General features: G+C 42.7%; 1 protein-coding gene across 1 annotated transcript in view; it reads left to right on the forward strand.

The window, feature by feature from the left end:
• Positions 1–485: 485 nt before the first annotated feature.
• LOC134227472 (uncharacterized) overlaps positions 486–14,978 on the forward strand; it is a 47,365-nt gene continuing 32,872 nt past the window's right edge. Inside the window, exons 1-2 of the mRNA XM_062708988.1 lie at positions 486–583; positions 688–905. Of these exons, the coding sequence (XP_062564972.1) occupies positions 791–905 (115 nt within the window). The 5' untranslated portion in view covers positions 486–583; positions 688–790. The remainder of the gene's footprint in view (positions 584–687; positions 906–14,978) is intronic.

Here is a 14,978-nt window from a genome sequence, read left to right on the forward strand (position 1 = left end):
TTTACGTGAATGGATCTTTCCTGCGATGCGGTTTTCGTTCAGTGAAGTCTCTGGAATGTTGCTTTCAGCTATGCGGGTTCTCTTTTCGCCAGCGTTTGGAGGGGAGGCACTTTAGCCAGCGTAATAAAAGGTTTAGTTTCCCATACTAGTTTTCATATAAACCTGAACCGGCTTGCGCTCATCCAGTTTTTATTCAAATCGGTTTTTGGAGGACACTCGGAGCATGGGACGGAATCGAGTGAGCGTGGTGGTGCTGGGTCGTTATTGAACCACCCTACTAATATTCTTTGTTTTTTTTTTTATGAATACTACACCAATACTACTACAGTATATGACAGTTTTTAGTGTACCAATACTTTCAAAGCTTTGTTTTGGTACTCAACCCACCTTCACCTTAAGAACTGCTACTGAAACTGGAACTTATATTAGAAAATGGCGGCAATTACACAAGTTGCGTGTTTAAGAAGAAGTAGGTTATTCAGAATCAAAGTAACCCGTACCCAGGAAGAAATTTGATCTTTTGTAATTATTTATCATCAATCGAGATCAATTCTGTATTCCTTTTATGTGGACAGATACATAGGTAATAAGCAAAATAAACTCAGCTGTTCCCTACAATAACAATATCACACAAAAAAATCGGTATCACTCTCTGATCACTTCATCCTCGATTCCAATAATTCACAGGAATCCTGCAAGCAGGGCACGTTCTGCCGAATCACAACGGATCCAGCTTCAATTTCCAGTTTCCAGTTGCCCACGGGCCATCATCCAAAACTGCAAAGAAATCATGACTGCTGCACCACCGCCCCTGCTCGGGTCCGTCCACTTCACCGATAGTGAAGCTCTCGCCAGGCAAACGTTCTCCCCGTTCCGATACAATGTTCCGCTGTTTGTATACAAAAGTTAGTGAGAAAATTATCTTCCCCAATCTTCCCCATTTCTCATTTCACCCGGGGGGCGGCAGTCTATTGGAACGCAAGCAATTTTCCTTTTCGTTGAATTTTCCAACTGCTTTCACCTGCTGCCCGGTTGTGCGCCAGGTGTTTCCTCTATTTTCCCTATTCTAAGTGTTGACCCCCGGGCGAAACGATGCGGAAGGATATCGGAACAATAAACAACACCATAACACCTTCCTTAACTTTTGCAGAAAAATCCATGATGGATCCACCTAGTAGTGATTGAGTCTTTTTACTGAATAGGTACTAGGTTAAAACCCACACAAGTTCATAAATGGTTTGGTTGGGAATACCACACTCTAAGGATTTATAGATTTTCTTCATTGATTAAGCAATTACGCTTGTTTTGTTCATAGACGATTTTCTCATATGAAAATCGCAAGAAAAAGTGCGAAACCCTGATCAGACCAGATAAATACGTTGTTCGGATTAAAAAGCAATTTTAAGATTTAAAAAGTCTCAATAAACCTAAAATACCGAGCCCAGATCAACTCGACTTTCCAGAGTGAAATGACAACCATTCCATACTTTCTATTTTGTTGCATGGAAACAACTAAACCGAGCAGGACAAGTTTATTTTTCAGTCTGTCGCTCCCGAGATCCTTCGCCAACCCATCTTTGGAAAGAAAACTCCAACAGAAAAAAAAAATCATTGAAACTTTTCGTCAATCTCAGCCTGATTACGGTTTCATTCGCATTTGACAACAACTGTCGTCATCGGAGTGTATCGCTTTGCATCATTATGTTGAAAGGATTCTTCTATTATGCGTCGTAGAAATTTTGTGCATTTACCTAGATGACCTAGATGGTTTTTACGAGATGGCAAAATAGGGATATATTCATTATGATTTTAGTTTACATTTAGTTTTCCTAATACGAGAAATATGTTTTAAGATATGAATTAATATGCTCATTTGGAGTTCGAAATTCTCACTGAATTAGGGGAGACCAGGGCTGGTTGATCGAGTTTTGCTTTCGGAATGTCTACTCATTATGGTTAGACTTTTCAAAAAACATCAACAGTATGACTGGTGTTGCGTGTAAGTTAGTACAGGTTAATCAAAAACACAGTCGAACACGCACTAGTGAATTGATTTACCGATAGCACAAAGCAGAACAACATTTTCGATTATCGCTCGATCGTTCTGTGTGCTAAAGAAAACACGAACAGACACTCACTAAATTTTAGTTTCTAATTTATTTACTCACCCGCCCAACGCAGAACAAAAAATATTTCGATGATCGCGCGATCATTCTGTGTGATAGAGAAAACATGATAGGACGCGCACTAAACTTGCTTATTAATGTATTCACTCGCTCAACACAGAACAAAATATTTCGATGAACACGTGGACGATGAAACAAGATCGGACGCACACTATGAAAATTTGACACATGATTACAAAAATATCCAAATATTTATTCATAAATTTAACTCTATGTCATATGTTTTTAAATATTATTTAAGTGTAGATTAAAATCTGCCAAGGCAGCCGTTTAATTGCCTGTTTAAATTGTGGACGTAACACTTAAAAGCTAAGCAAAATCCATCATTTTGAACATAGTAATCATGCGTTGCGTTGCGTTGCGTTGCGTTGTAACGGAGTATTTCGTAGATTGCATACTGATAGTTGTCATGTATATTCTTTACCTTTCTTACCCCAATTGCTTATGGATTTCCATTTGGGATTCAATGGAAATCCAATTGGGGGTCCAAAATGATAAAACATGAAAGCTATCATTGCCGGCCACGCCCATCTTCTCCGTTACTAGGAAAGGGAAGGAAATGATGATATGACATCTACTTAACGAGAGGCCAGCGACTCACCGACGCCCTCATAGATGTCAAGGAATTGGATGGTGGGTAGGGTATGTGGTTTGGGAGTATCATTATAAGCAAATGATAGAAAATTTGTGGAAATGCGTTGGGAGTGACTTTGCTAAGAAATTTATGTCACTCCATTATCCTTGCCGATGATTTTCCTCGGATGGGGCGAAGGTATTAGCCTTGCCCTGGCTAATAGCCTAGGTTTAAGCGCCTTTGCTCGCTCTCTGAAACGAAAAAAGAGCAAAAAGAAATTAAATTTTCCCTTCCCCCCTGATATGATAATGAATTTGATCAACAAATGACACATCACTGTCTTGAAAATTGATATACCAATAAGGCACTGGTTTTCGCGTATGAAGTCATCTTATGCTTTTAATAATAAATGAGCACCAAATAGGTAAAAAGATTAGATAAATTGTTTGTAAACCTATGCCGAATTGCAACGAAACAGGCATTTTATCACGAAGATACAGTAATATTTTAAACTAAAAAATCTACCAAAATCTGTCCTGATTAAACTGGAAATCGTCCAGGATGCAGATCTTTTAAGTCAACCCATTGCACCACTCTGCGTGCGCTGGACCCACATTAAATGTCATGATTTGCATTTAAAAATTATCAAATAAGCAAGGTTAAAATACTTCAAACTTCCATTCACCTCCGCTACACTCACCCATGGATCATCAGATACGTATTTCGTTTTCTACTTGAAAACTTCTTCAGTGTTTTGTTATCGTAGAAAACGAAATACGCATCCGATGACACACAAGTGAATACAGCGGAAGCAAATGGAAGTTTGAAGTATTTTAACCTTGTAACATTTACCCGTAAGACGCTCAATATTAATTATTTCAATATCAAATAAGACATAATGGTTTGATCTCACCAATTTTCCAGAAGAAACCTTTTGGCTCCATGTAACCGTTGGGTAGAGGTGGCAGGATGTTGTACGTGTCGTTCGTGATTCTGCTAAATAAGCTGGCACCAGGTTTGAATTCCTACAATAACGTCACCAATGACAATCCTTTGGTTAGTTCAACAGTATTCCAGTTCCAGCAGCTTGCAGGCACTTGCGGGAGCAAAGTTAGGACACCGCTCGCCGCAATAATTCCTTTTTAGTCGATCGCAGTTACATCGAGAAAACCGCCTGGACGGTATCGGCAATATTCCAGCCAGGAAGAATGCAAAGGCAGTCACGTTTTTTGTAGAACTATCAAAAGGAAAGCTTCGCGATAGTTAGGTGGTTGGTATCGCACCCTATTTGCCGGAGTGTCTGGATCAAATCACTATAGTCACCCATGTCACAATAAAACACACAGCCTAATGTCCAAATATATTCGCGGTACATTTTCCTAGAAAAAAAAATTAAACTTTTTTCTGAATGTTCAAAGGAAAAAAAACAACGAGCACCGAAAATTGACATCTTTATTCGCGCGCGGCATACTTCGATCCCTTCCATTTTGAACATAGTAATCATAGTGCACAAAGTGTATATTAGACCTCTTCAAGTTTTCAAAAAGTATCAAAAATTCAACCGAACAGCCCAGAATCATTTTTCAGCCAAATCGGAAAAAAAATCGAGGTAGCATGAGTCGATTTAGTGTTTTTGGGCTATTTTCAATTTTGAAAAAAAATGTAACAGGCGATATAAAAGCCAAAACTATGGCAATAACCTCTGAGCAGAATATTATTAGCATTAAATTAGATGGATCTTACTTGAATAGATTATTCGTTTCCGTCTATACTACCGAAGTGTTCAAATGATGTTGAATGTTGGAGGATTTCGTAGGGATGTATCAGGTCATCGGCCTTATGGTGACATCAGTTATTGTCTGTTTTGTGATGATTCCATTAAGTTTGACTGACTCGTACCTATGTTTGAGCAGTAGTGGAGATCACTATTGACTCCTCATTCAGACTATCTCTGGTTTGCATGGCTCTGTTGATTTTTATTTCTTCCTGTTTAAATTCCGGCGGTGAACTTCAAGAATATATTCCATTTACTATTTGGTTCAGATGAAAACCGTACACTTTCAATTTTCACTTTATATATATATATATATATATAATATATATATTGACGGGATAACAGTTTCGTATCAGTATTTGAACATACATAACATGAGTTTACTGACTAGTGCCGAAAACTAAAAGAAGTCCTGTGCAAACGGTAACACAGAAACTCCTGAAATTACGTCGATACATGGACGGCCTAATACCCCACCAAATTCAGGATGGATGTCTGCCGCTATGCCCAAAAGCCACTTGGCCCCGGTCTCCCCTCCTCTGAACCACGATTGTCAATTGGGATCGTTACTGATACCATCGTTACGAATGACCTGTAGTCATCAGGTAGTTAGGGGTTGCACTTTGAATAAAATATTTTGTGACACAGTATCTATACTGCCGGTAACCGCATAGTTGGCCTATTTTTGATGGGTGCACTATTCATTTGGTTATTCGATTACAAGCAGTATAGTATGGAATAGTGGCTCTGAAATAATCGATTTATTTACAATAATGAGCCTTTACAATCACTGACAGCAACAAAACTAAAATATCGAAAAATAATTTTCTGCAGCGTCTCCCTCCGATGAGCGCTTGAGAAACTTTTGTTTGCGGTATTTATCTGCCGACAACAAAGAAAACTTGTTTCGGCTCAACCTTGTCTTGAATAAAATGGTGGTTCTGAAAAGAACCGACTTATTTTTAATAATGCGCCTTCCCAATCAATGAGAGAGTATGGACCGGAACCATCGGCGAAGACCACTGCGACGAAAAGAGACTAGCGATTGGAAACTCGGTTTGTGGAATTGCGAATCTCTCAACTTCATCGGGAGCACACGCATACTCGCCGTTGTGCTCAAGGACCGTGGATTCGGCATCGTAGCGCTGCAGGAGGTTTGTTGGAAGGGATCAATGGTGCGAACGTTTAGAGGTAATCATACCATCTACCAGAGCTGCGGCAACACACACGAGCTGGGAACAGCTTTCATAGTGATGGGCGATATGCAAAGGCGCGTGATCGGGTGGTGGCCGATCAATGAAAGAATGTGCAGGTTGAGGATCAAAGGCCGGTTCTTCAACTTCAGCATAATCAACGTCCAAAGCCCACACTCCGGAAGCACTGATGATGATAAGGACGCATTCTACGCGCAGCTGGAACGTGAGTACGACAGCTGCCCAAGCCACGACGTCAAAATCATCATAGGAGATTTGAACGCTCAGGTTGGCCAAGAGGAGGAGTTTAGACCGGCTATAGACCGGCACAAATCGACCACGTTCTGATTGATGGACGGCACTTCTCCGACATTATCGACGTCAGGACATATCGTGGCGCTAACATCGACTCTGACCACTATCTGGTGATGGTTAAACTGCGCCCAAAACTATCCGTCATCAACAATGTTCGGTACCGACGACCGCCGCGGTACGACCTAAAGTGACTCAAGCGACCTGATGTCGCCACTGCATACGCGCAGTATCTCTAGGCAGCGTTGCCGGAAGAGGGTGAGCTCGTTCGGGCCCCTCTTGAGGACTGCTGAAATACAGTCAAAGCAGCCATTAACGACGCACTGGAGAACAACGTCGAGTATATGGGACGAAGTCGACGGAAAGATTGGTTCGACGAAGAGTGCAGACAGATTCTGGAGGAGAAGGACGCAGCGCGGGCGGTCGCGCTGCAGCAAAGTACCCGGCAGAACGTGGAACGTTATTAACGGAAGCGGAGACAGCAGACCCGCCTTTTCAGGAGAAGAAACGCCGCCTGGAAGAAGCGGAGTGCGAGGAGATGGAACAGCTGTGCCGTTCTCAAGAAACACCCAAGTTCTATCAGAAGCCCAACGCATCCCGCAAAGGCTTCCTGCCGCGAGCCGAAATGTGCAAGGATAATGATGGGAGCATCTTGACGAACGTGTGGTGATCGAAAGGTGGAAGCAGCACTACGAGGAACATTTGAATGACGCTGAGAGTACAGGCTGTGAAGTTCAAGGCAGCGGAGGAGAAGTCTACGTCAGTTTAACGGACGATGGAAGACAACCAGCCCCACCCTGAGGGAAGTTGAGGATGCCACCCAACAGCTAAAGACCAATAAAGCAGCTGGTAAGGATGGTATCGGAGCTGAGCTCATCAAGATGGGCACGGAAAAGCTAGCCACTTGCGTTACGTTGTAACGGAGTATTTCGTAGATTGCATACTGATAGTTGTCATGTATATTATTTACCTTTCTTACCCCAATTGCTTATGGATTTCCATTTGGGATTCAATGGAAATCCATTTGGGGGTCCAAAATGATAAAACATGAAAGCTATCATTGCCAGCCACGCCCATCTTCTCCGTTACTAGGAAAGGGAAGGAAATGATGATATGACATCTACTTAACGAGAGGCCAGCGACTCACCGACGCCCTCATAGATGTCAAGGAATTGTATGGTGGGTAGGGTATGTGGTTTAGGAGTATCATTATAAGCAAATGATAGAAAATTTGTGGAAATACGTTGGGAGTGACTTTGCTAAGAAATTTATGTCACTCCATTATCCTTGCCGATGATTTTCCTCGGATGGGGCGAAGGTATTAGCCTTGCCCTGGCTAATAGCCTAGGTTTAAGCGCCTTTGTTCGCTCTCTGAAACGAAAAAAAGAGCAAAAAGAAATTAAATTCCCCTTCCCCCCTGATATGATAATGATTTTGATCAACAAATGAATTCTAAGTGGATGAATAAATGATCAAACGGCTGCAAACAAGCCTCTATTGTATAATATTTCTATCAAAATCCTCTGCATATACATAAAATGCTGTTATTATTTTGATACGTGAAAAACAAAACAAGTAACAAGTTATTTAGTTTGAAAAAAATATCTTTCGTAGCACAATCTAAAATTGTTGCACCACGTTGCACGATCCATCAACTGCTGAATGATAGATCATGTCATCATTTTTGAGAATAAGTTAATAGTGAGAATTTATGTCACTTTATTTACATGGATGGTTTTTCTGGGATGTCATATTCATGGGATATTTTAAATATATATATATATATATATATATATATATATATATATATATATATATATATATATATATATATATATATATATATATATATATATATATATATAAATATAATTATTTTAAATATATTGTATGAAAGTATTTATGTAAATATGGGCTAGTTTATCACTTACCTTTCCGAAAAACCTGTAACGAATGTCCAGATAAAACCCATATACAAACCATATGCAGAATCTCTATAGCGACCAGTTCTCAGTGTACCATCTATTTTATATTCGACAGCCGGAAAGAAGTTTAATGGAAACAACGCTCTCGCCTTGCTCCAAATAAAGACCAGCTCCATAAGTTGTCGGGTTCGACAAATCCATCACGATCAGTTCCATAACTTCGTTGGTCATGAAAGTTGAGGGCTGAAGAAGCCCTTACCAGTAAGTGCGTAGAAATTACTATTCTTGTGAATCCAAACTCTTGTCGCGATACTTGTCTAACGCCATTTGAAACAGATGACCAGCAGAATCGTGGCCACCCAAAAAATGCTGTCGACAATCCTGATCATGTTTTCGTTGTTCGATAAAACGGTTCAAACATCAATGATTTCCATCTTGGTACATAAACCTCTCGACCATCTGTTTCTTCCGGAGTAGCTTGTATATATTCCTGTAGACAGCTTTTAAAGTTCTTTTCGTTGGAACCGTACAGTTTCACAACACATGCACTTTGATTTGAATCGTTCGTTGTGAAGATTTATAATTAAATATATTCACTAATTGGAGAACTTGAACAAATATTTGACAAGAGGATCTTTTTTCACGTCCACTAATTCTCAACATTGCTGCTCCTGGCTTGAAATATAGCAGACACAAATTCAGGCTACTATGTTGCAATCCACGGGAAAGCTAGCCACTTGCCTGCACAAACTGATAGTCAAAATCTGGGAAACTGAACAGCTACCGGAGGAGTGGAAGAAAGGGGTTATATGCCCCATTTACAAGTAAGGCGACAAGATGGAGTGTGTGAACTTTTGAGCGATCACCAACCTTAATGCCGTCTACAAAGTGATATCCCAGATCATCTTCCGTCGTCTGTCACCATTAGTGAATGAGTTCGTGGGAAGTTATCAAGCCGGCCTCGTTGACGGCCGCTCGACAACAGACCAGATCTTTACTGTACGGCAAATCCTTCAAAAATGCCGTGAATACCAGGTCTCAACGCACCATCTGATCGTTGATTTCAAAGCGGCATACGATAGTATAGACCGCGTAGAGCTATTAAAAATTATGGACGAGAACAGCTTCCCTGGGAAGCTTACCAGACTGATCAAAGCATCGGTGGATGGTGTGCAAAACTGTGTGAAGATTTTGGGCGAACATTCCAGTTCGTTCGAATCGCGCCGGGGACTAAGACAAGGTGATGGACTTTCGTGCCTGTTGTTCAACATTGCGCTAGAAGGTGTTATGCGAAGAGCCGGGTGTAACAGCCGGGGTACGATTTTCAACAGATCCAGTCAATTTATTTGTTTCGCGGATGACATGGACATTGTCGGCCGAACATTTGCAAAGGTGACAGAACTGTACACCTGCCTGAAACGTGAAGTAACAAAAGTTGAACTGGTGATGCGTCAAAGACAAAGTACATGCTTGTGGGCGGAACCAAGCGCGACAGGGCCCGCCTGGGAAACAGTGTTACGATAGACGGGGATACCTTCGAGGTGGTCGAGGAATTCGTCTACCTCGGATCCTTGCTAACGGCTGATAACAATGTTATTCGTGAAATACGAAGGCGCATCATGTGTGGAAGTCGGGCCTACTACGGGCTCCAGAAGAAACTGCGGTCAAAATAGATTCGCCACCGCACCAAATGTGTCATGTTCATTTCATTTCATTTATTCAGACTAAGGCCGAAGTGGCCTGTGCGGTATATAAGAGTCATCTCCATTCGGCTCGGTCAATGGCTACACGTCGCCAACCGCGCAGTCTACGGAGGGTCCGCAAGTCATCTTCTACCTGATCGATCCACCTTGCCCACTGCGCACCTCGCCTTCTTGTGTCCGTCGGATCGTTGTCGAGAACCATTTTCACCAGGTTTAAGAAAATTATTTTGAGCTTTTTAGTGGAATGTCTTCACTTGTCATAAGACGAGTTTGTACAATCCCATGAATTCCACCACTTAATTGTATCTTGACAGATACGTATTTCGACCTCAACAGTAAGGCCGTCTTCAGCGTCTCGTACTTGACTCTACTAAGTAAGTCGAGTCAAGTACGAGACACTGAAGACGGCCTTACTGTTGAGGTCGAAATACGCATCTGTTAAGATACAATTAAGTGGTGGAATTCAATGAGATTTTACAAACTCGTCTTATGGCAAGTTCACCGGGTTACTGTCCGACATTCTGGCTACGTGCCCGGCTCACCGCAGTCGTCCGATTTTCACGGTGCGAACGATGGATGGTTCTCCCAACAGCTGATGCAACTCGTGGTTCATTCGCCTCCTACACGTACCGTCCGCCATCTGCACCCCACCATAGATGGTACGCAACACTTTCCATTCGAAAACTCCAAGTGCGCGTTGATCCTCCACGAGCATCGTCCAGGTCTCGTGTCGGTAGAGGACTACCGATCTAATGAGCGTTTTGTAGATTGTCAGTTTGGTACGGCGGCGAACTCTATTCGATCGGAGCGTCTTGCGGAGTAAAAAGTATGTACGATTTCCAGCCACTATGCGTCTCCGAATTTCTCTGCTGGTATCATTTTCGGCAGTCACCAGTGAGCCCAAGTACACAAATTCTTCTACCACCTCGATTTCGTCACCACCGATAGAAACTCGCGGTGGATGGCTCACATTGACTTCTCTTGAACCTCTTCCTATCATGTACTACGTCTTCGACGTGTTGATGACTAGTCCGATCCATTTCGTAGTTCTGCCGCCACCTTTGGATCACTTCACGCTCGTTCGTAAGAAGGTTCCCGTTTATGTCCTTACACATATCAGGCTGTGGCACGTGGCTCATACGTAAACGGTTCAACTTCTCATAGAACTTTCGTGTGTTATTAGCGCGGTACAGTTGCTCCGTCACTTCACGGTCTCGATCTTCCTGCTGACGCTTTTTCCTCCGGAAAATCGAGTTTTGTCTGTTCCGCGCCTGTTTATATCGTGCCTCGTTCGCCCTCGTGCGGTGTTGCAGCAATTTCGCCCATGCTTCATTCTTCTCTTCTACTAACTGCTCACATTCGCCGTCATACCAGTCGTTTCTCTGATCCGGGGGCACCGAGCCAAGTGCAGCGGTTGCGGTGCTACCAATGGCGGATCGCATATCTCTCCAGCCATCTTCAAGAGACGCTGCGCCTAGCTGCTCTTCCGTTGGAAGTGCCACTTCCAGCTGCTGCGCGTATTCTTGGGCTAGCCTACCGTCTTGTAGCCGCCCAATGTTGAGCCGCGGCGTCCGACTTCGACGCGTGTTGTACACCGTCGAGAGTTTTGAGCGCAGGCATACTGCAACGAGGTAGTGGTCGGATTCAATTTTCGCGCTGCGGTAAGTGCGGACGTTCGTGATGTCGGAGAAGAATTTACCGTCGATTATAACGTTGTCGATTTGGTTTTCCGTTGCTTGGCTAGGTGATCTCCATCTCTTGTGGATATTTTTGCGGGGAAAGAAGGTGCTTCGGACTACCATTCCGCGGGAGGCTGCGAAGTTTATGTATCGTTGGCCGTTGTCATTCGATACGGTGTGCAGACTATCCGGTCCGATGACCGGTCTATACATTTCCTCCTTCCCTTCCTGTGCGTTCATGTCACCGATGACGATTTTGACGTCCCTCAGTGGGCATCCATCGTATGTCTGCTCCAGCTGTGCGTAGAACGCTTCTTTCTCGTCGTCGGGTCTCCCTTCGTGTGGGCAGTGCACGTTGATGATGCTATAGTTGAAGAAACGGCCTAATCCTCAGCTTGCACATCCTTGCGTTGATTGGCTGCCACCCAATCACGCGTTGGCGCATCTTACCCAGCACTATGAAGCCGGTTCCCAGCTCGTTGGTGGTGTCACAGCTTTGGTAGAAGGTAGCCGCTCGATGCCCGCTTTTCCACACTTTCTGTCCTGTCCAGCAAATCTCCTGCAGCGCCACGACATCGAAGTTGCGGGGATGTAATTCATCGTATATCATCCTGTCGCAACCTGCGAAACCTAACGACTTGCAGTTCCATGTTCCAAGCTTCCAATCGTGATCCTTTATTCGTCGCAAAGAACCATGCCGATTATATCGAGTCGCATTATCTCTTATATTGTTCGTAATTATTGGTTTTCCAGGCGGCTTATTGGACCTGCGCAAACCTCCTGTCTCGTCGGAGGGCCGTCGTGTCAGGGCTGCTTAGCGTCCCACCTAACACCAGGACTTGGGCTTATGCGCTTTGAGCGGCACTTTATAGGAATTTAACAGGGCCCACTGTCAAACCCCACCACATCCTAGGCAAGCCCCACAATTCGCAGATGGCATGGGGAGGGATCGTTAAGCCCTTGGACATAGTCCCTGCTGCCCGCAAAAGTCATGTACGAGACGCTAATAAGACCGGTTGTCCTCTACGGACATAAAACATGGACAATGCTCGAGGAGGACTTGCAAGCACTCGGAGTATTCGAGAGATAGGTGCTTAGGACCATCTTTGGCGGTGTGCAAGAAGACGGTGTGTGGCGGCGAAGAATGAACCACGAGCTCGCCCAACTCTACGGCGAACCCAGCATCCAGAAGGTAGCTAAAGCCGGAAGGGTACGATGGGCAGGACATGTTGCAAGAATGCCGGACAGCAACCCTGCAAAGATAGTGTTCGCTTCCGATCCGGCAGGTACGAGACGGCATGGAGCGCAGCGAGCGAGATGGGCAGACCAGGTGCAAAACGACTTGGTGTACCGTGTATTGTGGCGTCAAATTCAGTGTTATCTGTTTAGATGTAGACTAAATAAATGAATGAATGACGCCAACGAGTTGCTGACGATTTGCCGTTCAAACGTGATACACATTATCCATGTGAATGATTTTTTGCAACGTCTTCCTCCGATGAGCCTCTGCGCTGCTGCCATCGCCTAGCGATTATATTTCAACCCACAATCCACCGTTCTTCCAAACGCACTTTATGATTTTCCAAAACAACAACCAATATTTCAGACGCGCTTTGTGATTTTCCACTCCACAAACCATTTTCCAGCGGCCAGTCTTCACGAAAACATGAACCGCGTTTAAACAAGTGCAGTTTTCCCGTTTGCAAGTTCGCACTCAAACATGCTTACTAGATCCAAACCGAGTTCATCATAAATCGAACCAAAATCGCACCCAGTTTGAACACGAGTGTGCGCCCAAGTTCAAACACAAGGGTTTGAACATGGAAGTTTAAACATCAGTTTACACCAAGGGCCTCATATGCCTGTCACTGGCGAACAAAGCTCGTGTACTCTGCATCGAAGCTTAGAACCGGTGTTAGGGCGCAATCGTTAATGCGAACATTTTGATATTCGATTAATTACTGCAAATAAATTCTTTTTCGAGTACCTATAATCAAGCAGGTATCTCTAGCATATCACATCGTTATATTGCTGCATGATTGTGTGTTTATTTTTGATAAAATATCGAAAACAAAAGTGTGCATAAAAATTTACTCGCCATAACAAAAAGGTGGTCGAGAATTAACACTGTTGTTTACAGTTTAGAACCAAATTCAGATGTCGCACATGTTGGGGTAGGGATTCAGTGCTCCGCCTTCTCCCCCTGGTTTACACACAGTATGCTGTTCATCTGTTTGTGTTGGTCAAATGGTTTCTCTTCTTGAGTAGAGGTGCTAGCCTAGTGGTAACTCGTTTGGCGTTCACTAAGGACACTAGTGTTTGAATCCTTTTCTTTGGATTTCTTTTTAGAAATGGCACATTAATGGTTTCAGTTTTATAAATAGCACTTTTTAACCATTGTCGGGTGGTGATGGAATAGCTGAATAAGATACCAAACCGCCTACCCACAGATTGCGCTTGGTCCGATATCTCAATATCACAACTTTTTTTTTATTCAACATTTTGCATAAACTCTTCAGATATTATTCTTAATGTTCATAACAACCCGGTAATATTGGCCAATATATTGTAATATTGGCGTTTATGTTCTACGCGAGGTAAAATACATAAGTCTCTGTTTATCTGTCTAAAATGTAGAACCTTAATTATTTTATATCCGTTACATATGTAAGCCTCATGCATTTTTTTGTTAGATACGATGGGATTTGCATATCGGGAATAAAATATAGATGTTGATTCCAAAAAGTTCGAAGACACACTTTTAGTGGGGGAGGATGAAGAACTGGTTGTTAACCAAAAAATCAAATTGATAGAAATTTAAAAAGTTAGTACATAATGTATTCTTTATTGCTATGTATAAATAATACGCCGATTACATTATACAATTCACAAACGATGGAGACCCAGGTCAGAAATGGGCCCACAAGTCCTTAAACATAAAAGGTTCTCATAAAAGATAAAATCTTCAATTATTACAATCTAAAAAAAATATGAAACTGGAATTAAAAGCCCGTTGATCGAAACCCCTCTCTCGCTGGAATAAAGAAATCTCTAAGCAATCCAGAACTTCACTTCAGATTCTCAGTATGTTTATCAAGTACCACCGTAAAGTAATAGAATAAATTATCCCCTCATAAACGTGTCAGAAAAATCTTATCCCAAAATTGTAGAAATATGAACTAATCAGTTTTTTGGTGGTTGCAGAATCTCGAAATCCTAAGAAGTGCTTTCAGAACCTCAAAAATGGAGCAAAAAGCTCCGCTCAGAGCAGATTCGAATCTAAGACATCGTGAATGAAAGGCCTGAATCAAGACCTCACCTCTATAAACGCTTCGTTATGCAAGTGCAAAAAATGTGCACAACATGTTTCAATTTTTCAATCATAACTTCATTGAAGTTTGGTTAAATTCTCATATTCGAGATATAAATAACAAGACTGGGAAACGTGAAGAATCAACAATCGTTTCCCTAGCAACCGGTTCATTTACCCAAGCGTAGCATTCTCGTGTGCAAGCGCTCATGTGCTAGAACGCTAGTGGCGCTGTAGTCATTAAAAGCATTTTGCCAAAATATGCTTCCACAAGCCTAACTTGGCCGTTTATTATGCATCATCATGTACCGTGGTGCATCGA

This window comes from Armigeres subalbatus, chromosome 3, assembly GCF_024139115.2.
Source record: "Armigeres subalbatus isolate Guangzhou_Male chromosome 3, GZ_Asu_2, whole genome shotgun sequence".
Taxonomy (NCBI): domain Eukaryota; kingdom Metazoa; phylum Arthropoda; class Insecta; order Diptera; family Culicidae; genus Armigeres; species Armigeres subalbatus.